General features: G+C 37.8%; 2 protein-coding genes across 4 annotated transcripts in view; both read right to left on the bottom strand.

The window, feature by feature from the left end:
* LOC107048630 (filaggrin) overlaps window positions 1-27,994 on the bottom strand; it is a 65,880-nt gene that overhangs the window by 12,882 nt on the left and 25,004 nt on the right. The gene's annotated exons all lie outside the window — the stretch shown is intronic.
* On the bottom strand, window positions 85-19,768 carry LOC107048631 (interferon regulatory factor 2-binding protein-like B). Its single transcript, XM_015271895.1, has 4 exons — window positions 18,454-19,768; window positions 5,063-5,401; window positions 3,727-3,980; window positions 85-2,403 (listed from the first exon to the last, which is right to left on the bottom strand). The coding sequence occupies exons 1-4, from the start codon at window positions 19,235-19,237 to the stop codon at window positions 2,266-2,268; spliced, it is 1,515 nt and encodes a 504-aa protein (XP_015127381.1). The 5' UTR covers window positions 19,238-19,768; the 3' UTR covers window positions 85-2,265.

Here is a 27,994-nt window from a genome sequence, read left to right as displayed (position 1 = left end):
TCGCCTGAAGATTACTATTCGACAATCCATGAAATTTCAAGTTTTTTCCCACAGGACAGAATGACTTCAAAAAACAAACGACAATTATTACACATCAACACATATATTTTCGTTTTTACTTTTTTGTTTGTTGCATACATACGATAAACAGTACATTGTTACACGTTCCAAGATATGGTACACTAGAAAAAAAAATGTTTTTTTATTCGCTATTACAATTTTTAGTGGACGAGTTTGACTCGTCTCGATTTGTCTTATCCTCGAGTTCTAGTTATTACCCCTCTTCTGCATGTTTTTTTTATTAAAGTTTATAGAAAAACGCTTGCATTGTTCTATGAGAATATTCTTTATCTTTTAATGGAGTTAAAATTCGTATTTTAGTAGTTCTTTTATTATTGAGATTGGGAACAGACAAATGTAGTTGGCAATTGTTGTTTTTTAATTATTTTCAACTCAACGAAACCCTGAGGAACGAAATAATGATCTGTCAATTACGCAGATGTAACGTTTTGAAATTTTTTCGATTAAAAAAAAAGAGAAACATACAACAATCGAATGAACTGTTCATTCCAATCAGAATGGGACGAGTCTTTCGCAAAAATACAGAGAAAAAAACTTGGTTTTTTGAAAATCGTCGTGAGAAAACTCGAAGTGTTTCTAGAAACTCCCCTCACTTTCATTGCAGTACAATTGCTGAAACATTCTAGTGTGATGTCACTTACATTATCGATACATATCTAAACGTGTGTATTTTTTTTTCGATTTGTTTTTTGTACAAATATATACAAAAGAAAAGATGGGCTCACCCCCTCCATACCAGGGTTTATCGCACAGTCATTTATCACCGACTTATCGTTAACTGCAATCACTCTTACGCTTCGTACAGTTACAATTTTTTTTTATCACTCGTCTTATCATTATTCGCACACATTCACTCTTCACGCCAGCATTGAAATAGAAAACCCTGGGCGGCAGCGACAAATTCTCTCACTTGTTGGTTGTTCATCAAAACAAAATCTACTTCTTTACGATGCTTCATCTTTCACCTCTATGTCAGATTGACAATTACAACGACGCATTTTCCCTGGAGAAACAGTCGTTAAACAATTCAATTTTTCATTGTAAAATAATGCAAGAGTGCAAGTGCACTCTTCTGTCCAATAGCTGACAAATACTTCGTCATACGAAATTTATCCTCATGCAGTCATAAGTTTATATTCGTGTTAAAAATTTTTCACCACACGTCAATTAATGGAGAAAAATGAAAGACCAAAGTAATGAATTTTGTACATTCACAATGTCGATTACCCCATTGCTCATAGAAATTGCTTCATTTTGCTTCGATAAATGTCAAATATATGTACACATATACACAATGTACAAAAAAAAATCTGGGTCTTTTCCCCCCGAGTGAATTTCCCTCGCATTTTGATCGAGTTGAAATTGTAAACTTAAACATTAACCAGGCGCATGTAGAAAAAAAATTATTGAAAATAGTGGACACTACTCCGATTGCCCGCAAACGACTGGAGAGTAAGATACGGACGCCCTAGTAGTTATAAGATATCTTTTGCTGTTTTTTTCTACAAAGTGCTTCCAGTCAAGAGGCACCTCAAAAAATACAAAAGAAAAATTAGTGAGACGGATGCAAAGTACAGGCGATCAAGCCATGTGAAAAATAATCCCTCCCTCATCATCGCCATCATCATCATCATCAGTATCATCATCAAGAAATTATTGAAAATAAGCAGTTTGAAAACTGCCAATTGAAGATGTAACTCAAAATGCAAATAACAAAAACAAACAAATAAAGATTTTGCCTCTTCAACAACATTTTTTGTTTATGATTTCGATCATCAACGACTCTAGGATATTACGAGTCGTGTAAAAATGCCTTCGTGTCAAAATTACCGAAGACTACTGCTCAAAACCCGCGTCAAACAATCCCCCAAGCCCCCCAAAATTTTTCATCAACGAAACATCCCTGAAAAGCCCCCCAAAATCAATTTCACGTCTTCGGTGCTACTCCCACAGGATCCCCCGCTACATTTAATTTTCCATTTTAAATATTTTATATCTTCCAAAGACATGCCTCGGTGGTCCTTCACGGTTATTCCACCAAAACAGAGGCCCCACCCCGCTTGTTCACATGTCGATGTAATTTCCCTCGATCATGGACAAGTTTTGTGTCACAATTGTATTTGTGATATACATATATATATTTTTAATTTGAGCCTCAACCAAATTGTACAAGTACACATTCCCTTAAGTCTCGCGCTCCTTCTTGACCTTGAGACCAGTTGCTGTGTCCTCGGCGAGAATTGTGGCTATTTCGTTCTGCATGAAGGCCCAGGGTACCTGGCTATCGGCCAGAGGGCATTTTTCACCGCTTGGACAATATACCTGGAGGGGAAGAATGGGGTTATTAGATTGTAACATGATTTTATCATTTTATGCAATTATCTCGGTTTATTCGTTGAATTAATTGTGTCAAGAAGTCTGCGTCTTTTTACGCAATGGTAGTTCATAAATCTGTACAAAATGTAAAGTAAATCTAATGTGCAATTTATAACAGTCCAGAAATCCAAAAATGGGCCAATTCCTCAAGAGTAATGAATAAAATAAAAAACACTGTATTCAATTATGAATCTATTGATGGAGATGTAATGAAGTGATTTTATACTCTATTCCATTATGATAGGGCAATTAATTAGATTAATTATGTAAAGAACTCTATCTTTCTACCAAATGTCCGTTCATAAATCTCTACAAAATGTAAAATAATCTAAAGTTCTAATCTTCAAGTTTCTTTTCTTTTCTCTTGTTAATAATAGCAGTGCAGATTCCCAAAAAATGTCCATATCCCTCTAAACATTATTCATATTCATACATTCTCTGAACCCATTATATATATTTCAGATACTCTCGACAATTTATTGTACTTATACTTATTATATCAAGAGCATTAAATGAAATAAAATACTGTATTCAATTATGAATCCATTAATGGAGATAAAATGGAGTGATTTCATACTGTACTCCATTCTAATAGTCCGGGCAATTAATTAGATTAATTATGTAAGGAACTCTGTCTTTCTACCAAATGTCAGTTCATAAATCTCTGTGAAATTTCAACTAATGTAAAGTAAGCTCTAATTTTCAAATTTCTTTTCTTTTCTCTTGTTAATAATAGCAGTGCAGATTCCCAAAAAATGTCCATATCCCTCTAAACATTATTCACATTCATACATTCTCTGAACCCATTATATATATTTCAGATACTCTCTACAATTTATTGTACTTATATCAAGAGCATTAAATGAAATAAAATACTGTATTCAATTATGAATCCATTAATGGAGATAAAATGGAGTGATTTTATACTGTACTCCATTCTAATAGTCTGGGCAATTAATTAGATTAATTATGTAAGGAACTCTGTTTTTCTACCAAATGTCGGTTCATAAATCACTGCGAAATTTCAATTAATGTAAAGTAAGCTCTAATTTTCAAATTTCTTTTCTTTTCTCTTGTTAATAATAGCAGTGCAGATTCCCAAAAAATGTCCATATCCCTCTAAACATTCATACATTCTCTGAACCCATTATAAATATTTCAGATACTCTCTACAATTTATAGTATTTATATCAAGAACATGAAACGAAATAAAATATTGTATTCAATGATGAACACATTGATGAAGATATAATAAAGGGATTTTAGTACCTCTGAGCCAGCTCCCTGCCTCTTAATACTGTCTCGACTGCAGGGGAAGCAGAATTTGTGGTGGGGAACACTGGGACACTGAACGAAGTGGGTATCCTCTAGGCGACCTTGACAGAGGGTGCACTTGAGTGCAGGCGCGTTGGAGACGGGCTCTGCACCAGCTGGCTGAGCCCCCGTCGCACCTTCTGAGGACGTCATCACTGTTGTCGATGATACGTGCTGCCTTGCACCACCACTCGGTCTTCTTCCAGAGCCTGGAAAAAAGATTAAGAGAATTCGTTTAACTGAATTTATTCTTCATTTGTAATTGAGGAAATCTGGATTTGTCAGCCGCAAACGATTAATTTTTCATTTATAAACATTAAAAATATTACTCGTTAATTAATAACTGATTGTCGAAAAAATTTTCCATAATTTTTTTTGCTTAGCTTCTTACGAATTATGTCGAATGAGGAAATTTCAAGAAATTTTTTTTTGTGGAGCATTTTCTCACTCGTTTATAGGAAAATCTGGGAACTGAATGAGTTGGAAAATCAGTTGACTCTTCATAACTATTAAGGCAGCATCTTATTGTGGAATTAATCCGTAGAGAAGTAGTTTTAGGTAAAAATGACTCAAATACTCTTTTTCTAAAGTGACATTCACTGAAAATTCCATCATAAATGAAGTAATTTTTCCAAAATGGGCAACGTCTAAACAATAATTCTGCATTTCCATGAATTTTGCAATCATCTCGTGAATGAAGGAATCAATTTAAAGAAACATCGAGAGACGCCTTCTGCAGCTGTGAAATTCTGCACAAAAGAGGATCCAGAGAACTTTCTCATCTTGATCCACTTCTTCACGACACATTCCCCTCTAAATTGCACTATTTTTCGATCCCCAACGATAATTGAGTTTTATATATTCTCTCTAATTACTGTCTGATTTAAAAAATTCGTGATTTAATACTAAAATATTCAGAAAACTTTTTTGCAGCTGAGAAAATCCCATATAAAAAGAGTCTTAGGGAAATCCCTCAACTGTACTATTTTTCCATCCTCAATATTAATTTAATGTCGTAATTATCTTGCGAATTAATGATTTAATCATTTTGTAAAATGCATAAAGCCCTGCAGTGGCTACTTAATTAATTATTTAATTCATTTATTCATTTATTTATTCATTAATGTTTTAACCCATGTTTTAATCTATTAATGTTTCAATCAATAGCAAGAAAAGTTTTTGTAGCTGAGAAAACCCAATGTAAAAAATCTTCTTGAATTCCCAAAGATAATTCCATGTTTCGCGAAACAATTTTTCAAAACTCAAATGAATACATTCTGTGGACTCTTACCAGAACCATTGGGACTGTGTTGTGACCCCCTGGACACACTCCTCTGCTGTCCAGTAGCAGCAGTAGTAGGTGGACTCCTACTAGTGGGACTGGGATTATTAGATGGCTGTGGCACAGGCTCAGGAGATGTCAGTGTATCAGCGACAGACATGAGTGCAGCCATGGGCGAAGGCCCACCAGTCCCTCCCTGGTGATGAGTTCCTTGCTGCGTCCCTCCGCCTGCCTCCTGCGGTGGTGGAGGTGGTGGAGGAGGACTAGTCCTCGGACGCAGTGGCGAACCTCCCCCGTTGGTAGCCACACTGGTCGGTGCCAGGGGAATTGAAGGACCCACGTAACCACCTTCAATGAAAAACGGTCAATTATTTAACAATTCCCGATGAAAAGTCGAAGTTTAAATCATAAATCACTCAATCTACGACTGAAATGAATCTCCGCGTTTTAGAAATTTCTGTCAAGTTAGTTTCAGTGAAATTTCAAGGAGTTTCGCAATTGAAAATTCAAAATTTTATGGAAAAATTAATGGAAACTACAATCTCAGTTCAATCATTATGTGAAATACAACAGAAATGAGGAAAATTGAGATCAAAATATTTTTGAATTCTGAAATCCTTGAGAAATCAGAATAAATTGGTACTGAATATTTATGCTCTTATTGAGAAGGAAAGGTAATTGGGGAATTGTTGTCTTCCTGCTGTTAAGAAATTTGAAATTTCATTGAATTCATTGTGAAATTTCATTACTTCTCCCCTAAATTATCCCTCAATTAAAGAAAAATCAGTTATTTAACTATTTCCAACAATGAGTGAAAGTCTATATCATGACTCACTGAATCTACAACTGAAACGAGTCTTCACTTCTTGGAAAAATTATCAAGTAACAGTTTCACTGAAATTTCAAGGAACTTCGTCAATGAAAATTCATAATTCTATGAAAAAATCAATGGAAACTGTCAATTCTAATTTAATTATTCCCCGAAACCCAACAAAATCAGGAAAATTCACGTAAAAATATTCTTGAATTCCAAATTAATTGAAAAATCGGCGTAATTCGCTACTAAATATTCATATTTTTATTGAAAATTCAAGTGAGTTATGGAATTCTCGTCTCCCTGCTATTAAAACATATGGAATTTCCTTGAGTTCTCAATAAAAACTGAAATTCTATTATCTTTTCCCCGTAAATTGCCCTTAAATTTAAAAAACCATCAATTATTTAACAATTTCCAACAATAAGTGAAAGTCTAAATCATGAGTCACTCAATCAACGACCGAAACGTGCCCCACGAGTCTAATAAAAATTCATAACGTGAATTCCGGGCGTGTGGACACTTGATCATTTCATACGTGTAAGCTGGGCTCATGAGGGAATGCTAAATATCCGGTTTAATATCCTAACGCATGGACAAACACACCTCAACGCTATAATATTTACGTGGTTGTGCATGGCCCCCCGAGTGCGTAAGTCACGTTTTCCTGGCATTCTCGAGAGCTAAACAATGCATTAACCATCCCAAAACCTTTTTATCTATTCTCCACGTGGCTTTACTGATCGAAGGTCGACCACTGCCACATTCGGCATTCACGAGATGTCGTGACGGTTCGACCGTTAACAAACCAACAGAACAGAACAAAAATAAAATATCAATCAACTTATTGGGGGATTGGGGTGAATTGCTCCGTGTTCCAAGCCCTGGGGGAATTTAATAAATTGACGCAGTTATTGGGGAAGACATTGTCAATTCAGGGAAAGCTAGGAATTCAATTAATTGAAGAATTATTTTATTACTACACTCCCTGCTCGCTCCGCTCGCCAACCCCCATATGACCCCATGATCCTCATTCAGACCCTCATGACCCGTTTTTTGCCCTTTCATTTCTGATCCTTAATTTTGGAGTCTCAATTTCGAGCACCAAATTTTCATCACCACAAGTCGATTTGGATTTTTACAATGTAGAAAGACATTGAGACCCTTCTTTTGACCTCCCGATCCTTATTTGGACCCTTAATTTAACCTTTGTGATTCTTAATCCCTTGTGACTTTCATTTGGATCCTTAATCTGACCCTTGCGGCCCTTATTTTGACCCCATGACCCTTATTTGGCCCATTAATTTGACCTTTGTGATCCTTAATCCCTTGCGACCTTCATTTGGATCCTTTATCTGACCCTTGCGGCCCTTATTCTGACCCTTATGCTGACGCTCGTGACCCTTATTCTTACTCTTGTACCCAAATTCTGACACTTTTGGCCCTTATTCTGACCCTCATAACCCTCATTCTGATCGTCATGACCCTTGCGGCCCTTAATTTCGGAGTCTTAATTGCGAGTACTAAATTTTTATCACCAGAAATCAATTTGGATTTTTATAATATAAAGAGATAACGGTTGAGATGAGATTTATTTCATGAAGAAGGAGTTTGAGGTCAAATACTCAAAATACTCTTTTTTGAAAGAGACGTTTAGTCAATTTTCCATCACAAATTAAGTCATTCTTTCAAAATGGGGATCCTAAGAGAAAAATATACTCATCTACAAAAAAATTATGAAAAAAACGCTCTTGACAATTGGCTCCTAAATCAGACTATTAAAGAACTGTGAGAACAGAACATAAATAAAATATTAATCAACTTATTGGGGGATTGGGGTAAATTCTCCAGTGTTCCAAACCTTAGGGGAATTTAATAAAAAGACGCAGTTATTAGGGAAGACATGGTCAATTCAGAAAAAAAAGGAATTCAATCAATGAAAAAGATTGTTTGATTTTTTATAACGATTGAGCTGGCATTTGTTTCATGAAGAAATAGTTTTAAGTAAAATCACCAAAATACTCTTTTTCTAAAACGACATTTAGTAAATGTTCCATCACAAATTAAGTCATTCTTTCAAAATGGGGATCCTAAGAGAAAAATATACTCATCTACAAAAAAATTATGAAAAAAACGCTCTTGACAATTGGCTCCTAAATCAGACCATTAAAGAACTGTGAGAACAGAACATAAATAAAATATTAGTCAAATTATTGGGGGATTGGGATAAATTCTCCCGTGTTCCAAATCTTAGGGGAATTTAATAAAAAGACGCAGTTATTAGGGAAAACTTTGTTAATTCAGAAAAAAATAGGAATTCAATCAATGAAAAAAATTGTTTGATTTTTTATAACAATTCAGCTGGAATTTATCCCATGAAAAAGTAGTTTTAGATAAAATATTCAAAATACTCTTTTTCTAAAACGACATTTAGTAAATATTCCACCACAAATGAAGTCATTCCTTCAAAATGGATAACGGAGTAATCCCCGGAGAAAAATATTCTCATCTACAAAAAAAAAAAATGAAAAAAATGCTCTTGACATTTCGCTTCGAAATCAAACCGTTAACGAGTCATCAGAACAGAACAGAAATAAAATATTAATCAACTTATTGACGGATCGGGGTGAATTGTCTCGTGTTCCGAGGCCTGGGGGACTTAAAAAATTGATTCGGTCATTAGGGAAGACATTGGTAATTCAGGAAAAACTGGTCATTCTCTTTCAAATAAAACAGTAATGTCCGTCAAGTCAATGTGAGAGATAAATAAAATATTGATGAACTTATCGAGGGGTCAGGGTAAATTGTCTAGTAGTTGAACTCAGGGGTCGAACCAATTGACGTATTTATTGTAGAAGCAATTAACGGGTAAAAATTTAACTGCTGTTTACTTCAAGGATTAAAATGCTGATTAATTGACAGCTAATTTGTGAGTTTTTTATTTTAAGCAAGACTGGAGGATTGCGGATTGTTTCACAAAATTGCAAGCACTCAAAAAAATTCTGATTTGTTTTTTTCAACTGATAAACAGAGTTATCTTCAGGTTGATAAAAATTTGAAAGAGTTATCATCTGTATGTTGATAATGATTTTAATTTTGAGATGCAACAAACGCTGGCATCAGCATCGGACTATATGAGATTCAATGTTTAGAATATTTCCATAATTTCCTGAAGTACTCCAGATTTTTCTTCGAAGTTCGCATGGTTTTGGAGATTGTCTTCCATTTTTCATTTTTTTCCATTTTTAACATTTTCTCTAGATAATTATAATTCTGTCAAGCCTCTCACAACGAATTCTTCTCAATTATCAGAAAATCTGGTCTCATATTTGGTTTCTTTCGTCACAAAAAAATTACAGAATTTTACTCAAGAATGAAAAAAATAATTTAAATAAAAAAAAACTTGAACATCTTTTATTTCAGATGAATAAGAAACTAGGGAACAATTGTTCGTACGAAAAAACCGCAATGTTTTTTCAAAAATCACGTAAATTTCTCCGAAGACATTTTTCAGCCGTAAAAATCTACGATTTATTTTCCTCTCGCCTCGATCTGTTCGAAAATTTGGTTTCTTCCGTCACAAAAAATTACAGAATTTTCCTGAAGTCTAAAAAAATTCATTTCAATAAAAAAAAGAATGAACATCCTTTATTTCAGTTGCATAAGAAACTAGGGAAGAATTGTTCACAAAAAATCGCAATGTTTTTCCAAAAATGACATAAACTTCTCCAAGGACATTTTTTAGCCGTAAAAATCTACGATTTATTTTCCTCTCGCCTCGATCTGTTCTAAAATTTGGTTTCTGCCATCACAAAAAAATTAGACTTCTTCTCAAGAAAAATTAATTTACATAAAAAGCATGAACATCCTTTATTTCAGATGAATAAAAAACCCACAAAGAATTATTCATAAAAAAACCGCAGTGTTTTTCAAAAAATCACATAAACCTCCCCAATGACGTTTTTCAACCACAGAAACCTGGGATTTTCCTCTCGCCTCAATCTGCTCTAAGAAAACAACCGGAAAATCTCAAAAATCTTCATTCAACTAATAACCAATCAAACCCTAAGAACCGGTCGAGTGTCAGTCAGTCAGTAGTCCAGTCAGCAAACACCGGGAAAAAAAAATGTAAAACCTCAAGGAGATAAAGTATGCAGACACGCAATCTGTTGGGACATGTGACCAGTACTTTTCCGTGACCAGCAGGCCCGCTACAGATACCTTTCCCTCGCGTGTACAAACTTCGGACCGCTGCGAGGCGCTGAAACGTCGGAAGACACTCGCCGCTGGGCGAGGTGCCGCGGGGCGAGAGAGAGGAGTACACGACGAGGGGAAACCGCGTGAGATGGTGGGGCTCGGAGAGAGGAGGGGATACACCAGAACGGGCTTAGTCACTGGCCGTTGCGTCTCGCGATTTGTGGCCTTGTTTCGAAAGTACCGAGTGAGTACGTACAGCTCGTACTGATGACGTAGCCCAGTAGCAACCGAGCGGAGAGAGAGAGAGAGAGAGTGAGAGAGGGAGAGAGGGGGGGGGAATGGTTGGTACATGTATAGTATATATATACGTGCTTGCGCGATAAAGCGTCGTTTATGTCTCGAGTATTTTCAACACAACCCGACACCTAGCGACGCAATTGCGAGAGCCCAACAGGCGCCATTTTGACTGGGCGAATAAACCGCCAATCGGCGGAATCACGCGGAATCAGCGATTATCGCCGCGTTTCGCAATTTTTCGTATCGATGAAAGATAATTGAATGAAATTGAGGTATCAATGGACGGGGATGGGAAATGAAGATTATGAATCGCGGATTGATATGCGTTCGTTTCTGAATTGCATTGTTAAGGTGTTTCGTGTGTAAAACGTAAATAATTATATTTATCTGGAATTCATATAGAATGTTCATAATCACAATTGAATTATCGGTGAATTTTCCGAGAATTTTTTTAGATTTCCTTTTCAAGTTATTAACGATTCAAGTTGCTCCTTATAAATGGACTGTTATGGAGTTTTTTATGTTTAGTGGAAAACTGCGTTACCATCTGAGCTAATAATATAATTTTATGGTAAACAGGACAATCTGCGTAAGAGCTCGGGTATAAAAAGAGACTTTAATCGTTGATAACTTGAAAAGGAAATGTGAAAAAATTCTAGGAAAATTCAAAAATAATTCAATTGTCGTCTTTTTCGCAGGAAACACCTTAACCCATGAGTGGTTGCAGCTCTTCACTGAATGTAATTGGTCGCATGGTGAGAGAATCCACGCCCCGCGTATTTTCCGATTTCATGAGAAAAGAAGATAGAAATAGTGCCCCAAGTGCGGAAAGTCAATTTTTCGTAACGGCGGGCGCAAAGTAGAAATTTCTGACTTTGGGGTTATGTCGAGACAAAAAAAACGGTTCTAACCACGGGGGATAAAATAATAGTAGATTTCTAATCGAGGGAGGTAAAGTAAAAGGGTCGTGTCCAAGTATAAACTGTATTATTCGCCTCGGCGCAGGCGCAAAGTCGGAAATGTGCACTTTGCCCCCACCGGAACGAAAAAAATCATTAATTCCTCATTTATGGGTAATTTTCAACCTTCACTGAATAGGAAATGGGAATATAAAAGAGAAACAGTCGTTAGATAAACCAAGAACTCCATCTCATTGAGTGTGTAATTTTTATCACGTGAAATTTCCTCGGAAATTTCAAGATTTTAGTCATTAAAAAATCACTATTCAATGAAAAAGCCCATGAAAATTGAAATTTAACTTGAATGGAAATTGATAAAAATCGAAAAGATTCAGGAAAATATACTCTTGAATTCTTAATTAAAATTGAGCATAATTTAATACTGAATATTCATGTTTCGATTGAAATCCCAGTAAATTGCGGAATTCTCGTCTTTGTGTTGCTAAAAATATTGGAATTCCTTTGAATCCTCAGTGGACTCTGATCTTTCCCCTGAATGATTTTTTCCCCCTGAATTGACTTCATCAATATCAGACATCGGCATAATTGAAATTTTGAATTACAGTTAAATTTTGAATAATTCAATTGTTAATATTACTCACCAATTTTTTTATTTTTAAGAATAACCATCAATTTAAATTTTCAAATTCCGAATTATTTTATCAATCATCAACTTAAATATTCAAATTCGAATGATTTTATCAACCAATAATTGAGAAATTGAATTACCAATTATTATATTAATTTTCAAATTTCAATTACGATAAATAAATCTAAATTACTATAAGGTGATCAATATCAGTCTCTCAAAAATTACTCCTCAAGTGAAATACGCAGAAACAACTTGCGAGTGAAAATTCACGTAAATATTCTCTTGAATTCTCAATTAATTGAAAAATCCAGCATAATTTGGTACTGAATATTCACGTTTCGATTGAAAATCCCGGTAAATAGCGGAATTCTGGTCTTCCCGCTGCTAAAAATTTCGAAATGTCCTTGAATCCTCAGTGAACTCTAATCTTTCACGATTTTTTCCCCCGAATCGACTTCAACATCACTCTCCCTAAAACTACTCAACTGCCCACGAAATTTCAATCCACCTCCAACAACATACGAAAATTAATGGATCAGAAATACCCGAAACAACTTGCCAGAGAGAGCATTAACGGAGACTTGTTGATTCAAAACCTCAGAGGTTGAGTCATTCCTGGGAAAATAAATACGAGACACGTTGCCCAGTCTACACAGAACGACTATTATTTCTTCACCTCAACTACATTTCTCCACATTTTTTCGGGTGACTTTTATTAGCCAGTTGGGAGCAAAACAAATATTTCGTAACTGGTGTTATTTTTTTTTATTCGGAATGACTACAGGGCTTCGGGGGGGGGGGGGGGGGAAANAAATATTCATAATCGTTACGTCACAGCTGCATGCAAAGAGGCACGCAGACAGGCTAATAACTCGATGGTTACAAGATACGAAGAGAGACAGCCACGTGCAATGCCCGTGAATAATATATCTCGAGTGGTCTTTTTGTCTCGTGCGTGTCGTTTTTACCGTTATCTCTCTCGCACATGTATAAGTACATAACTCACTGCATCTGTATTTGTTTGAGACATTCGCGGAGAGACACTTCATTACAAATTCCATGAGTGTTTCTGCATAATCTCGACCGGGGGAACCTGGATGACGAATAAAAAGAGTGAGAATGCATGAGGAATAAGAGGAAATACGGTTTTTGCGTAGTGGAAAATGATAAATCGACGAGTGAATCTGAAAAAATTGAGACGTGAATTTTCTCTCGCTTCGTGTATTTTTTTTTTCCAAGAGTTTTATTTCAGGCGTAGAATCCTTGCCAGTTTCTCAAGGAGTCTATTTTCGACCGGAAACACATGCACCACCGAAAAGGCAACACAGACCCCCTCCACTATTTCATTTTCAAGCGTCTCTCTCACTCCGGCCAATCTCCCTTTCTCCAAACAGCCCACAATGATCATAAACCAATTGACGTAAACTAATCAAGAAGTCGAGGGCGGAAAATGGAATCCGTCGTTAAGATGTTAAGGTGATTCGATGATTTATTTTGGGGAGTAAAGAGCGGGGGTAAATCTGGTAATAATGGGGGGCAACGGTTGTTGGAGGAAACAGTGCCCTTTTGGTCGACCAGTCCCTCCTTTATCCCTTTGTGGGGGCCTAGTCCTTTCTGAGGAGTAACGGGTTCTTTTATTGGGGGATTTCTAACCCCCTGTTGTATTTCATACGGTGGGCAGTTAAAAAACATTGGGGGCAATGAACATTTCTCGACTCAGGGAGAAAGGATGAAGCATTCACTTGGTTAAAAAATTATGGCTGACATTTTCGTCCGCTTTTTTGAGGTTTTTGTCAAGTGATGAAAGTACGACAGTGGAATTTTAAGGAATTTCTGCTGTGAAAATTGAGTACTTTATGGGCAATTTCCTCAATTCTGATTTTGGCCGGTGGGAGTGCTGTAGTTGCGGTGGTAGGTGGAAACAATAGACCGGGAAAAAACAGCCCACACACCCAAAACGTGCTAAAACCCACCCAAATTAAAAATTTCCTGTTGGAGTTCACATGCCATGATTACAAAAATTAATTTTATATTTCACAGTATGTTTATATTATTATAAGAGAACATTTTTGTGATCTGAAATTCTGAGAAGAGCGTGGACGAATGTTTGGGCATTTGGTTTGTCAGTCTAAACATCTGTAAATGAATAGAGACCTTTGTGGGTCGATGTCGCTAGGGTTTCAGACCTCTGGGATCTTTGTTTCTTTAGTTAGTCCATCTGAGGAGCTCAAAGCGTGTGGATGTGTCTTCCTCGTATATAATTTCAAACAAAGAAAAGTTCCAACTCAACCGGATTGATTTTTATTCAAAATCACCCATTTCCAATATTTCCCTTGGTCTATTTTTTCCGGGATTCTAAATCGAACCTTTCGCAATTTTCACTTAGCAAGACAGGAATAGTCCGGAGTAGAATGATCTCACTCTCGACGATATCTCAATTATTCTCAGCAATGTTTGATAACATCATCGAACTTGTATTGATAAATACAGGAAACCGACAAATGGAGACATTTGAATGAAAAATAACTCCGGGGCAATATCACCAATAGACGGGCTTTCCACGTGTCGATAGAAGAAAGCACCGACCCTGCGGGTGGGGGGTGTACAGAGAAAAAAAAACATCCAACACTTGTGTGTGTACCTAGAAATAACCAGAACTCGATAGATTTTACACGTGCTGGGGAAATAAGAGAGTATTAAATAAACTGAGTAGAGCAGCTAGACAAATGAAATGTCGAATCGATTTCACTTGCCGATGATTTTGAATAGGGTAACCAGACCGATAGACAGACAGTTAAGGGGTAACACAATACCGTTAATTTTTCCAATTTTTGAACAAATTTCCTGCTAAAAGTTATCGATATTTTTAAAAATCGAAGCACATTAATCTCCAGGAGGTGATGATGAAGATCAATGTGTTTTGGGTTGAATAAATATTAATAATTTTGAATGGGAAATTTGTTTAATAATTGCGAGAAAATGATGGCCTTCTGTTAGCCCTTCAGGACATTTTGAGGTCCGTCAAGAAATCGAAAATTGATAAATCACCTGAATACCCCAACGATGGGTTCTAGCTTATCTCTTATATAAAAAGGAGATGTCACGGGTTTATTCCTGAATGTCTGAAAGAGAAATCGCATACATGATGATGATGATACTGATTTTGTTGATAATGTTGATATTGATCACTGATAGTGACGTTGGTGGTAGTGATTTCCAACGAAGTATGTATTAATTCTCAATTGAAGTTGCCATGGATTTCGAAGAATTTCTCCTTAGTAGTACTATAGAAATTCGTGTGCTTGAAGGAATATATTGATTTTTATCTACTTAAATATTAACGTGATGAATCATATGGAATCTATCGAATTGTCATTCGATCTCGTACCAGAAAAAATATTTCAATTGTGGGAAAATAATGATTTGATGTGAAAACAATGAAGGAATAAATGATAAAATGAGGAAAAAGTGGGATACAACCTAAACACTCGATAGATAGACGACTGACGAGAAGAGGAAGAGTTACCAATGGACAGACCGTCATATTTAATGTTTATTCAAACAAATTCATCCCTCTGTATGTTTAAAAATGAGGGATAATCCTTTTCGATGATAATGAACGGGCACACCGCCACTGGGGGCCAATATTGTACCTCCCGAGAATTTTTTTTACGTTAAAAATGTTCATAAATAAATAATAAAATCATCGTGACATCATGCATTGTAATACAATTGATATTATATTTTTTATAGAATACTGTTAAACATTTTTGTCTGAATTTTCCGTGCCAAATTCCGGAAATGTTTATCGTCTTCGATTTTCACTTAAATTTCAGGAAATCTTGTCATTGAAAAATTCCATATTTCATTAATTTTTTATTCAAATGATCTGGAAATCAATAAAATACTTGTTTTTTCAGTTGAATTATTCTGTGAATATTCAGAAAATTCAGAGGAAATTTGAAAATCCATGTCGTTCTGTTTCTGAATATTCACGTTCCTCTGAAAACTCATGAATTTCCGAATTTTTCGAATTTCAAAAAATTTCTAACAGTGAATACCGAAAAAAAAGTTGAAATCGTCTGTCTTGGTCGGTATCTACTTATTGGTCTGGTTACCCTAACCCCGAAGACTGGTGTAAAAATAGCTGTTCGATGGGTGAAAACAAAAAGAAATTCGCTCTATTGAGGTGGAGTTGAATATCTGATGTGAGATGTGCGTGAGAGGACAGACCGAGACGAATTCCAAGAGATTCATATCGAGAAGACAACGGAACTCATTCATTGCTCTAAATATACCGCTGGTGACGTCACGACGAGACGTCACACGCTGTTTTTTCTCTTCTGCTTTTCATTAGTGAGACTGACGATTGAATAAAATCATTTCGGGGTTATGATTCGTTTTGTATTTCGGAGGAAGGGATGGCTTGAAGGCCAATCCGTTATGGAACGATTGGAATTCATTGAATCAGCAGGGAAGTATAGTACAATGCGACAGTTTAATTTTGATTCGTCGTCAGTTTTTGCTGGATATCTCGAGACGTGAGAGAGACGGCAAATTTTTTGGTCAGAACTTTTTCAATGTCAAAATTCCAGTAAATTTTACTGACACACTCAAAGCTCCATCAAACATGTATATTCACCGGAATTTCTCTGATTTCTATGAATTTTCCTGGATTAATTAATAGAACTGAGGATTCACTTTCCATAGATTCTTCCACGAAGTGGAGAATTTTCAATGTCGAAATTCCATGAAATTTTACCAACACACTCACTCGATGAAAATTTTATCCAAAAATGTTCAATCGCACCATCAAATATTTATATTCACTAGAATTTCCCTGATTACTGTAATTTTTCATGGAATAATTGAACAAAGATTCAGTTTCCATAAAATTCTATCCAAAAAAATGCAAAAGTATTCATCAAACCTGTTTAGTTACCTAAATTTCATTGATTTCGATGAATTTTCCTGGATTAATAGAGATTCAGTTTCCATAGATTCTTCGATGAAATTCTGAATTTTCAATGTCGAAATTGCATGAAATTTTACTAACGCACTCACTCGATGCAAATTTCATTCAAAAATTTCCACAGTACCATCAAACCTATATATTTACATGAATTTTTCTAATTTTTATCAACTTTCATGGAATAATAAAACTCAGATTCACTTTCCATACATTATTCCATCAAATCGTGACTTTTTAATGTTGAAATTCCATGGAATTTCATTGACACACTCACTCGACGAAAATTTTACCCAAAAATATTCAACAGTACCACTAAACCTATCCAAAAACCTTCCCAAAGCCCCCCCCATCCAAGAGTGTCAACAATAATTCTCAGTCTATCGCCTCCAACTGACCTATCTCAATCACACTCACCTAGAATCCCCCCAACAAAATGAACTGAAAAAAACGTGAAAAAAAAAATATCAGATATCTGGTTTCATATCCGTTCTTGGCACAATTTTTTCCTCGTTTAAATGCCAAAAATCATGAAATGGAAATGGATTCTTCTCCGAATAACTTATTCGAGTTTGTGTAAAAAAACTCGCTAACTAAATTTAATTTTAACAATCTTGATCCAGACACTATCCATTCTTGTCACAAGACTTACCCTATTTGTCTCGCTTCAGAGGGAGATTTCTAGCCAGATTTTTTTTGCTGCTAGAAAATATTCTCATCTCCCAGTGTAACGGAAGCTTCGATCTGAGCGAATATAAGGAACAAATATTTTCAATTCCTGAGGCACCTCGTGCGCTCCAAAAAGTAGGCACATACATACGAGTATGATCTCGTTTGACCGTTAAACTTCCGAAAATGTTGTTTCAGCCTCATCATCCCAACAAAACCCCATCAAATTAATTTTTCATCGAAAAATTTTTTTTTGAGAATTAATTTTTTTAGGAGTGTATTTGTCTAGACCTGTCATCTCCAAATATTACAATAATAGAACGTCATTTCATTCTACAAATGGCCTTGAATGAACCCCATCAACAGTTACAAACAATTAGAATTATTAGAGTTAAAATTATTCAAAATAATTTTACATAAAAAAATCTCAAATCAGAAGAAAATGAAAATCAATGGAGTTCCTTCAAGGTCATAAAAAAAAATTATTCCTTTGCAAAACTAATTTCTTTTCTCGCTGTACTTTCGTCTCACCCACCAAGACCCCAAATTATTTTTTTTGGGAGAATCAATTTATTTTAAAAGTGTATTTCTCCAGACCATTCATCTCCAAATATTACAATTATGGGATGATGACGCTGCATGCCACCACGACTGAGCTCCATCACCAATTACTAACAATTAGAATTATTCCAAATTATTTTCCGTAAGGAAATCGCAAATTACAAAAAATTGAAAATCAATGGTGTTCCTTCAAGGTCATAAATACCACAATCATGTCAAAATTCCCCATAATTGTAATAAAAAAAACAAATTCCTCCCCCAAGAAAATTTCTTCGCAGAGTTAACTTTTTCTCAGTTTCAGCCTCCCCCCTCATAAAATAAATAAATAAAAATGCGACTCACCATTCGGCTTGAAAGTGGTTGCGGTCTCGAAGCTGGGCGCCCTGACAGGATGTTTCTCCTTGCTCCTGTCCTGTACATAACTGACAGCAAGGCTAACAGCGGGCAACGAGTCGCCCCTCGTCAACGGTGGCCTACTCGGATGTTGTTCATCCATGGAGAACTTCTTCTCCGGATGTTCATCCTCGTCAATAGTGGATATCCCCCTCTTGAGCTGTGTTCCCCTGGTGTGATTGAGCCCCACATGATGTGCAGCAGCAAGATGTGCATTCGTTATCCTAACATTGGTATTTCTAATGCCATTATGCATATCGTGCTTGACCATATCGTGCTTAACCAGCTCGTGCTTAACGATATCGTGTGGCTCCTCGTGCTGTCTAGCAGCAGCCGCCAATTGTTGCTGAGCCTGCTGCTGCTGTTGTTGCTGTCTAGTCGATGAATTGAACTCCGTTATAGAATTACGATGATGCAATTGTGAGTAATTAGCGATATTGTGGTGTCTAGAGTGGGCCTGGCTGGTATTTTGTATGGGCAATACATCGAGATTAGTTCCACCATTGTGCTCGGCATGTCCCGTTGCCCTGTAGCCCTTGGACGCTGACGGACGTGTGTCCTGAAAGCCATGAGCCTTCTTCAGCTGTTTAGCCGACTCAAGAACAAGATCAATCCTGTCAGCGCCCTCGTAATTCACACAGCCACGGCAAACGGGCTCCGAAAAATCCATTATTATGGCCCACGGCATGCGCGGCAAATCGCACAAATAACAGTGCGTGCGTTTTCCCATCATCTTGATGATTATTCTCTTCTCTCGCCCCCCACAAAAATCCACACAGTGCACCACACAAATCACAAGAGCAATGCGTTTATCAATCACAAACACAGGCACGATTAATCCTCTATCGCTTCATCACAAAAAAAAAAACAAGATCGAGTTGACGATCGTAACGCGAACAAAAGACGCACTATTTCGGCTTCCACGACAGCCAGAACGAGTAAAAAAGAGATCCGTTTGCCACTGGAGGCGGCACGACGAAGGGTGGGGTCACTGCGAAATCGTGAAAATTCAGCGAATCAAGGGGGGGGGGACAGTTGTTAATCCAAACTCACAACATTAAATAAACTCGGATCACTTTTTTGTTTCGTAAACACTATTGCGTCTTTCACACGTCCACCTACTCATTGAGCGGGTGGATTCGTTGCAACTTCAGAACGATGGCCCAATGTTTGACCAGTTTTAACGCTGTTTAAACGTGAAAGGGGGAATGGAAACACGAGCGATGACGAACGCGGAACGCTCGAGAATGCGGTGGTAAGGCTGGCTTACGGGGTATCCGTGGGATCCCTCCCCTGCGCTCCGCACACCGCTCTCGGCTCTTCACAATTTTTCCCCCCTCGTAACGCGGAGTATAACGTTCAGCAAACTGAGGGGCCAATGGGCGAGCGTGGCGTCACAATGTGCGACGTCACATTTCGTCGGGCGCATGCGCGACGGATGGAGAACCAGTATTGTGTATATAGGTGGTCTCCCTTTACTCCGCGTGTGCAGGCTACTCATGAAAAAAACAGGCTCCGCTTTCCGCCTGCCCCCGCACATCCACTGGGTGATGAGAGAGCGAGAGGGCATTATGGTGTTGGCTCAGTTGGGTGAGGTTTACATACGGGGTGGGGGGGAGAGGGGGGAGAGATTGTAAAGCCGGTTGGACCGGGATCGCGAATGTGCCAACTGAAAAGTACGGTTTACACTGGGGAAATTTTATTCCATGCGCTGACGACCTGGTTTTGTACAGAATTCTCGCGATTTTTGGGGTTATTCGAGTTTATGGAGTTTATGAAAGGGGTTCTATTTTTTTATGGGTGGAATTTTTGGTGCGGGGGAAGAATATTTTAGATTGTTTAATGCTGGTTGAAGGGGCTATTTGTTGGGGAATAATTCATTTTATGGGAATAAAAATCCAAGGAATTCAAAAATTGGATATTAAACGCTGGAGTCTCGTTAAAAGGGTCACGTGACAGCACGGACCAATCACAGGGGGTTTTGGAGCAAACCTAATCTAGCTTGTGCGCGCGCATCGGCCGGTGATTGGCTCCTCATTTTTTGTTTCAAGTCGAGTTTATGATTGAATGAAAGATGGTTCATTTTTTTAATGGATGGAATTTTTGTTATTCGTGAGAGAAGAATATTTTAGATTGTGTAATGTTGATGGAAGGGTTCAATTTGTTGGGAAATAATTTCTTTTGTGGGAATACAAACACAAGGAATTCAAAAATTGAATATGGTAAATGCTGAAGTCCCTTTAAGGTGCGCGCACATCGGGCGGTGGTTGGCTGTTTATTGTTTTAATTCGAGTTTATGAATTGAATGCAAGGTGTTCTATTTTTTTTAATAGTGAGGATCTGGTTTTATACAGAATTCGTACAATTTTTGGATTTATTCGAATTTATTTATTGAATGAAAGGGGTTTTTTTTTTTACTGGTGGAATTTTTGTTGTTCGTGGGGAGAGAATATTTTAGATTGTTTAATGGTGACAAGACGTTCGATTTGTTGTGATATAATTCATTTTATGGAAATAAAAATCCAAGGAATTCAGAAACTAGACGTTAAATGCTCGCGTCAATCACATAGCGTATTGTAACCGACCTAATCAAATTCATGCGCGCGCATCGGCCTATGATTGGCTTTTCTCACTCGACCAATACCGAGTTACCATCCCGAGCTTATGACGTAGTTAAATGCCATTCTAGGTTCGTATTCTGATAAATATCTAAGATTCTAAAGGAGATAGCGAAATTTTGATCAAGATATCTTTTGTAGAGGATAATGAGAGCTACAAAAAAGCTCTTGAAATAAATTTTGCTATCTCTCTTGGATCCCGAGATATTTCGCAAAAACGCATCAGAAAACATAAACGCTTCGTCTATTTCCTCACTGAATTCGTCACTATAAATTCATTATTAATAATCATCACATTAATCCTTTCAGAAGACCCCATAAATGCAAAAATTTCGCACAAAACGGGTCAAACAGGCTATTTTGAATAATTAATATCTCGAAATTGGCAGCGAAAAGTTCAACGATTTTTTTTTCACTTCAAAGATATTTTTCCCGACTTCGAAATGAGATATGACTCACAAAAATCATGGCATTTGCTCAGGAGATATTGACGCGTCAAGAATGCTCATTTTACCCAAATCATTTCCAGATAAAAATTGAAATTAAATAAGAGAAATTATGAAGATCGTGCTTCTTATCTGCACTCCGCCATGCGATATGCACCTGGGAATTTATTCAATAAATAAAACGAATGGGCTTATCACCGTTGAGGTTTAACACGCGTGATAATGTCCAGATAAACCCCCCCAAGCATTGACGTATCGGATTTTTATCTCACCAGGTGCCTTCACGCTCTTATACCCTACGTTACTATTATTACAAACATCAGCATCAGAACACAACAAGAGACACTTTGTACCTCACCAGCTCGATTTCACCGTGCTCGGTCTCTCGTATGATTTTAAAACGCGTTACGCAATTTATTTACAACCCAGTCCCCAGTCGTTGACCGCCTTACACCGGGGTGAATTTTCTTTACTCATTCACGCCTTTTGTTTCGTTCCGGCGAGATGATTCGCCACCTCAGTTATTAATTTCACGATGTTGACTTTTCTGGAGTCGAAATGACATCAACGATCTGACATCATCGTGAACACGAGTTGGTAACATGAGTCTCTATTTACGAAAAGTGAGATTATTCCCGATAAGCGAGACAGGCGAGGATGTGATAACTCCCTCTCTTGGAATCATTTTTCTTTCAAACAATTTATCGACTCGGCCAGACGTAAATAAATCGTAAACGTCGCAGTTGTGACGCTCCCACCACTGGAAGTCCCATCTTCAATACATGATGCACTGTTGATAATTTTTGACGGAAATTTCCAGGGCAGTTTATTGAAATGGGCAAAAACAATACGGTCATATTACTGAACTCTATTACTTGATTATTAAAGTATGAGGTCACCCTTCCTGGAGAGACCGTCTGTGTGGTCTTACGACGAAACTCCAAACGCATGTTTACTAAATAATATAAACAAATCAGTAGTGAAGTGGTAAACCGGTATAAGCCGATTTTGACTATTGCCCAGTTTTCAATGAATATCTCAAAATCTAAGGGAAATAGCAAAATTTTTGTCATAACCTTTTTTGTAGAGCAAATTGAGAGCTACAAAAAAGGAAAGTACAACAATTTCGCTATTTCCCTTAGATGCCGAGATATTTATTGAAAACTGGCCAATAGTCAAAATCGACTTTTACCACTTCACTAGTGAAATGACTAAACCTGGAAAGAAAGAAACCATGGTGTCGTTGCTATGGTCTTTGTGACTCCATCATTCTTCAGCAATCAGAATTGAGGATTCGCGGTCAGGCAGTTTCGAGATATTTCGATATAAAACAACTTCACGTTTCTTTCATCTTATTAAACAGGAAAATAGGATAGGATTTCATTTCTAAATAACGAACATAATTTGGTGGACCGAAATTTCCATCAAAGTGAAGGGAATATCTTCATCTCTCGGTTAAAAAAATATTTTTTTTTAAGTATTTGCGATTTTGGATAAACATCCTTAATCTTCAAAATTCAAGTTACGTTTCTACCCCGCCAACAATTTACCGATAAATATCCGGCTATTTACTGGTCTTGGGAGGACTTTTACATGACATCCGTAAAAATTGTCCCCCGGGACACTTTTAAAATGACAGGAATCATCAGGCGCTTCCACAGAGCCATTCCCCAATTAATCCCCCTCAAATCCGATTCCCCAAATATCGATTGCGCCCCTGTCATCTCAATTCTTCATTCAAAACATTGAAATATTCATGTGCCCCCATTTATTTCCGTCTAGAGTAGAGAAATCCGCCCGACCTTGAACCCATTACGCTGGCACGATATGAAAAATAATTGTCTCACATCATTTCAATGCCCCGTAAACCCCGAAATTTGTCNAATGCCCCCTAACCCCCGAAATTTGTCCCCCCCCCCCCCGACGAGCCCCTTCAGTCGCCGAAATAAACAAAAAAAAATCTGCCGCATTCATCAGCATTTCGTATCCCGCGAAATTCGAGATGCCTCGTTCGCCACTGTCACAATCAAGCGAGATAATTTTTTCACTCATTCCCCTCCCCTCTGTCGCACCAGTTTTCCTTAAACCGATACAGCACACTTCAAAGAGATAATTAAAAGTGACGTAACGAGCCACCAAGTTTCGCCATCTCTCTCCCCCTCCCCCTCCCGCGTCACCATCTCCCTAGACACGCAGTTCAGCGAGATATGCGGTGATTAAGTGGATGTAAAAACTCCAAAGCAAGAAAAAAAAACCCCGGTGGAAAATTTAGAATGTATTAATAGCTAAACCGCGGCGTTTTATCGGTCCATTGAGAACTGCTGTATTCCCATTAATAACTTGATTGCATAAATATTTCTGTTATTAAATATACCCTTATCTGTACGAGAAAAGTGCTGGAATGCTCGTTTACGAAGTGATAACGTAATCCCAAGAATTCGCAAAATGAAAAATCGAGAGAGAGAGAAAAAAAAATCAGCGCCGCGAAAGAGTTGAGGTATTGAAGTGATATTTTTTTTCGAGTGTAAGTCACGCTCTGGCGGTGGAAACCGGGCTGGCAGTGGCTACGTGCCTCGGTTTATCGTGCGGCCTGTGACGTCATCGGGGAGAGGAGACGACGATTTTACACTAGTTGGTATAACACTCGAGCGCGCGCCCCGTAGTTGTGTCTGGCAACGTTGGACGTACCAACGGCTCACTCCAACGTTGCCGAGTCCCTCCACCCGCCCAACAGCCATCAATTGCGATTTTTCCAGTCAACGTTTGCGCATATATATATGCCGCGCCATCGAATATTTGTTGGAGCCAATGGGTGGACTCCAGACCTGCGCCGGAAGTGCGATAATTCCGGCGATTTATTTCGCTTCTACACACTCTCCTCGTTTCGAGGGGTTTAAATGAGAATCGATTCAATTTTTCCAGGGAGAACAATTATGTTTTTGCCGATTTCGTGGCGATATATTTTTGCGTGACGTCACTGGGGCGGAGGAGAAAAAAAAATGCAACCCGTAGCGTCGCAGGGAGCTCTCGCCCCAGAGAGAAAATCAATCCGGTTCATCGTCTACTAACCTTCCGACGAAAAAGCGTCACCGACACGGTACTAACCTCCATGCGAAACATCGACTACTTTCCTCGGACACCCCGCGCACACCCAGGGGGGACTGCGTGTCTCTTTCTGTTTTTTCCGGTCTTTATTCTCTCGTTCTCGCACACCACGGGAATCCGTTGCGATATTGACCCGAGGAAAGGTTGGCTTAGGTTATTTCTACGAGGTTCTTGTACCTTTTTTTCATCATTAAAGTTTTTTTCGGGGGGATCCGTACGTGAAACGCTCGGTTCGAATGAATTTCCATAGGTTCATTGATATGGAGATGGAATTACGTCATGCAGTCGTTTTTTAGTCTCTGTGAATTAAAAGTTAATAAATGGAAGGAAGAGCGGAGAATGACTAATGGATGCAAGAATTCCTTTTTGAGATGTGTTAGCAGTTTTATTTGGATTTTTTTTCTTGGGATTGGATGCCTTATTTTTCAACAGTTTTTTATTGAAATTAATTATTGTGTCATTAACGTTTTTTGGCCTTCACAGGTGAAACTCATTATTCAAATGAATTTCTATAATTTCAATGAGATGTAAACGATATTAATAAAAAAAATTTTGTATTCTTTTCACTAATTAAAATCCAATTAATAAAATGAACAGTATATTTAGTAGTAGTATTTTTGTCAGATTCGTTATTTTATTTTCATTTTTTATTTTGAAAAGAATGCCTTATTTTTCAGCATTCATTTATTAAAAGAAATTTCTCCATCCTTAAGGTTTTTTAAGCTTCACATGAGAAATTCTGTATTCAAATGAATTTCTGTAATTTCATTGAGATGTAGAGGAAATTACGTCATGAATCCAATCATTTTTACATTCTCTTCATTAATTAAAATCCAACAAATAAAATGGAGAATATAAAATCACGAATGAAGTAATGAAAATTTCTCCTATTTAAAAGTGCAATCAATGAATTAAAACGTTACACAACGAGGGAACATAACAAGAATTGCATTCAGCAACATTGATATTTTTATGTTGATTATCTTCCTCAAGCATTAATGATGAAAGTTATTTCAAGAACGGTCGATCATGTTCTGCCAGGCGTTGAAAAATTACTCGATATTTTAACGTTCTTTTTGTAATTTAACAACATTTCATGGAGTATGTAGTATGTAGTTATGATTACAAATAAAATTATGTGAATAGCTCATCAATTCTCAACAGCATGTCCACTGGAAATTACGTCATGAATCCAATCGTTTTTGTATTCTCTTCATTAACTAAAATCCAATGAATGGAATTTAAAATATAAAATCACGACTGAGTTAATGGAAATTTCTCCTATTCAAGAAAGCAGTCAACAGATTAAAATGTTATTCAAAGAGGGAATACAACAAAAATAACATTCTGCATTGAATTTCGCGATTTTTCAATGTTTTTTTAAATTAAAAAACATTTCGTAGAGTCTGTAGTTATGATTACAAGTATAATTATGTAAATTGTTTATTAATTCTCAATAGCAGTGGATATTCTTAAAATTCTCGAGGCTTCAAAGCTACTTTAAGGATGTTTATTCAAATTTCCAGAATTTATTCATTTTTATTTCCAAATTTATTCAATATTTAAGAATTCTATATTTGTTTTTGGTCTTCACATGCGAAACCCCCAATACAAATAGATCTCCACAATATCATTAACATGCCAGAAATTACGTCATGAGTGCCTTTTTTGCAATCTCCTCATGAATAAAATTTACCAAACTCAACAAAATCCCGAATAAACCATTCAAAATGTCTCCCCTTCAGAGCTGCTCTGAATGGATTAGAACGTCACACGAGCGAGAATTCCACTCTAAAAAAAACTGCCATTTAAATCAGCGATTTCAACCCGCACCATAATCCCCCCCTCCGCCAAGATTATCGCGGCAACTCTGCCAACAGTATTATCGCACAAGAGTACCCCAACATGTGCGTATAAGCCCACGTTGTCAGACAAAAATATCCATCCACGATTACATGACTACACAATCACCCATAAAACCCACCTGAACCTAAAAAAACGCCAATCCACCTGAATCCCCTCCCCTCGATTGACCGAAAAAGCCTCACCCCAACCATGGTTACCATCACCCACCCGACAATCAGAATAATACGTATGTTAAAATGTGCGTGTCGCGATGACGATGACGTCATCAGCAGTTTGTAGTCACCCAGCGAGTACGTGACTGGGAAATCGAAGAGAGTCACGTGGTCGACCCCCATTCCGACTGAGAATGAATTAAAAAAAAGATAAATTGTGATCATTCGCTCCATTTCAGTCGCCCGTACCAGATCCAGATCAGCTATTAATCCTTCGATGAATGAATAAAACGATTGAACGATTGAATATTTAAATATTCAGTATTCAACATTCGTTGTAACATTCTCAGAAACATGGCAGTCGTGTTTGTAAACATGGGAAAAATACACAGAGCTATACCGAGAAGAGAAAACCTAAATGCTCCTTGAAATTCTACCCCCCCCCCTCCAGTCGCCCTCGGCCGCTGCGGCCCCCTTACGCCCCCCTCTGCCGCACCGCTCCGGCAATTCTCAGGGATTTGTGTCGGCACATGTGTGTGAGAAACTGCTTGCATGTCGCGGCCATTGCACGCCCTTTCCTCGTACAAACGCGCGTGACGTCACGCTGCAGCCTTGCCGGGGCGACTACGTCGTATGATTAAGCCGGGACCAGGGGGGGGAATGGGTCGTGAGAGGGGGTGCGGCGCAGGGAGGGGGAGCTGAGGCTGCGCAAGCAGAATTGGCGTGGCCTGCCGGGCGGGGCGGGGGGTGGGGGGGTACGAGATTATGACCACGCACACAGAGGTCAGGTCGTCGTCACGAAAACAGACATTGAGAGTGTGCACGTGCGTTTGTGTGAACGGGATGGCGTGCCAGCGACGGCTGCGGCCTGCTATCCGAGACCCCCATGCATCCCCCCACGGCCTGTGGCCCGCGCGCTTCCGTTTCGCTTCTGCGCGAGACCGGTTTATGCAGGTTTTCAAAGGTGCAAACCATCGAGTTTCGTGAGGCCTTACCCCTGACAGCGCTAGATGTGCGGTGTTGGGTGGTACTGGGCGATTCTAGATGGCTCTGGAGGGCTCGAGGCTTCGCGGTGGGTGAGGTGATTTAGGAGATCCGATCAATTAGCCCCCCATGTATAGATATTCCAAACTTTTTTATTTTTTTCCTCATTGAAGTAGTTTTGAAGAAAATTGCGAGCTAATAAAAAACATTTGCTAGTTAGTACTTTTTTTAAAATAAATTTTTGAAAAATCACCCCTGGCAAAAAGGCGTTATCCCCCCTATTTCATTATTTCCAAAAAATTTTATCACCAATCGGTAG

Source organism: Diachasma alloeum, unplaced genomic scaffold, assembly GCF_001412515.2.
Source record: "Diachasma alloeum isolate Michigan unplaced genomic scaffold, Dall2.0 Dall_scaffold_00195, whole genome shotgun sequence".
Taxonomy (NCBI): Eukaryota; Metazoa; Arthropoda; class Insecta; order Hymenoptera; family Braconidae; genus Diachasma; species Diachasma alloeum.
This window is presented reverse-complemented; position numbering and strand designations above follow the sequence as displayed.

Coding starts and splice junctions, on each gene's coding strand:
- LOC107048631 (XM_015271895.1), bottom strand. CDS start 19,237: ATGATGGGAAAACGCACGCACTGTTATTTGTGCGATTTGCCGCGCATG. Junction 5,402..18,453: donor AACCACTTTCAAGCCGAATG/GTGAGTCGCATT, acceptor TTTTCATTGAAG/GTGGTTACGTGGGTCCTTCA. Junction 3,981..5,062: donor ACACAGTCCCAATGGTTCTG/GTAAGAGTCCAC, acceptor TCTTTTTTCCAG/GCTCTGGAAGAAGACCGAGT.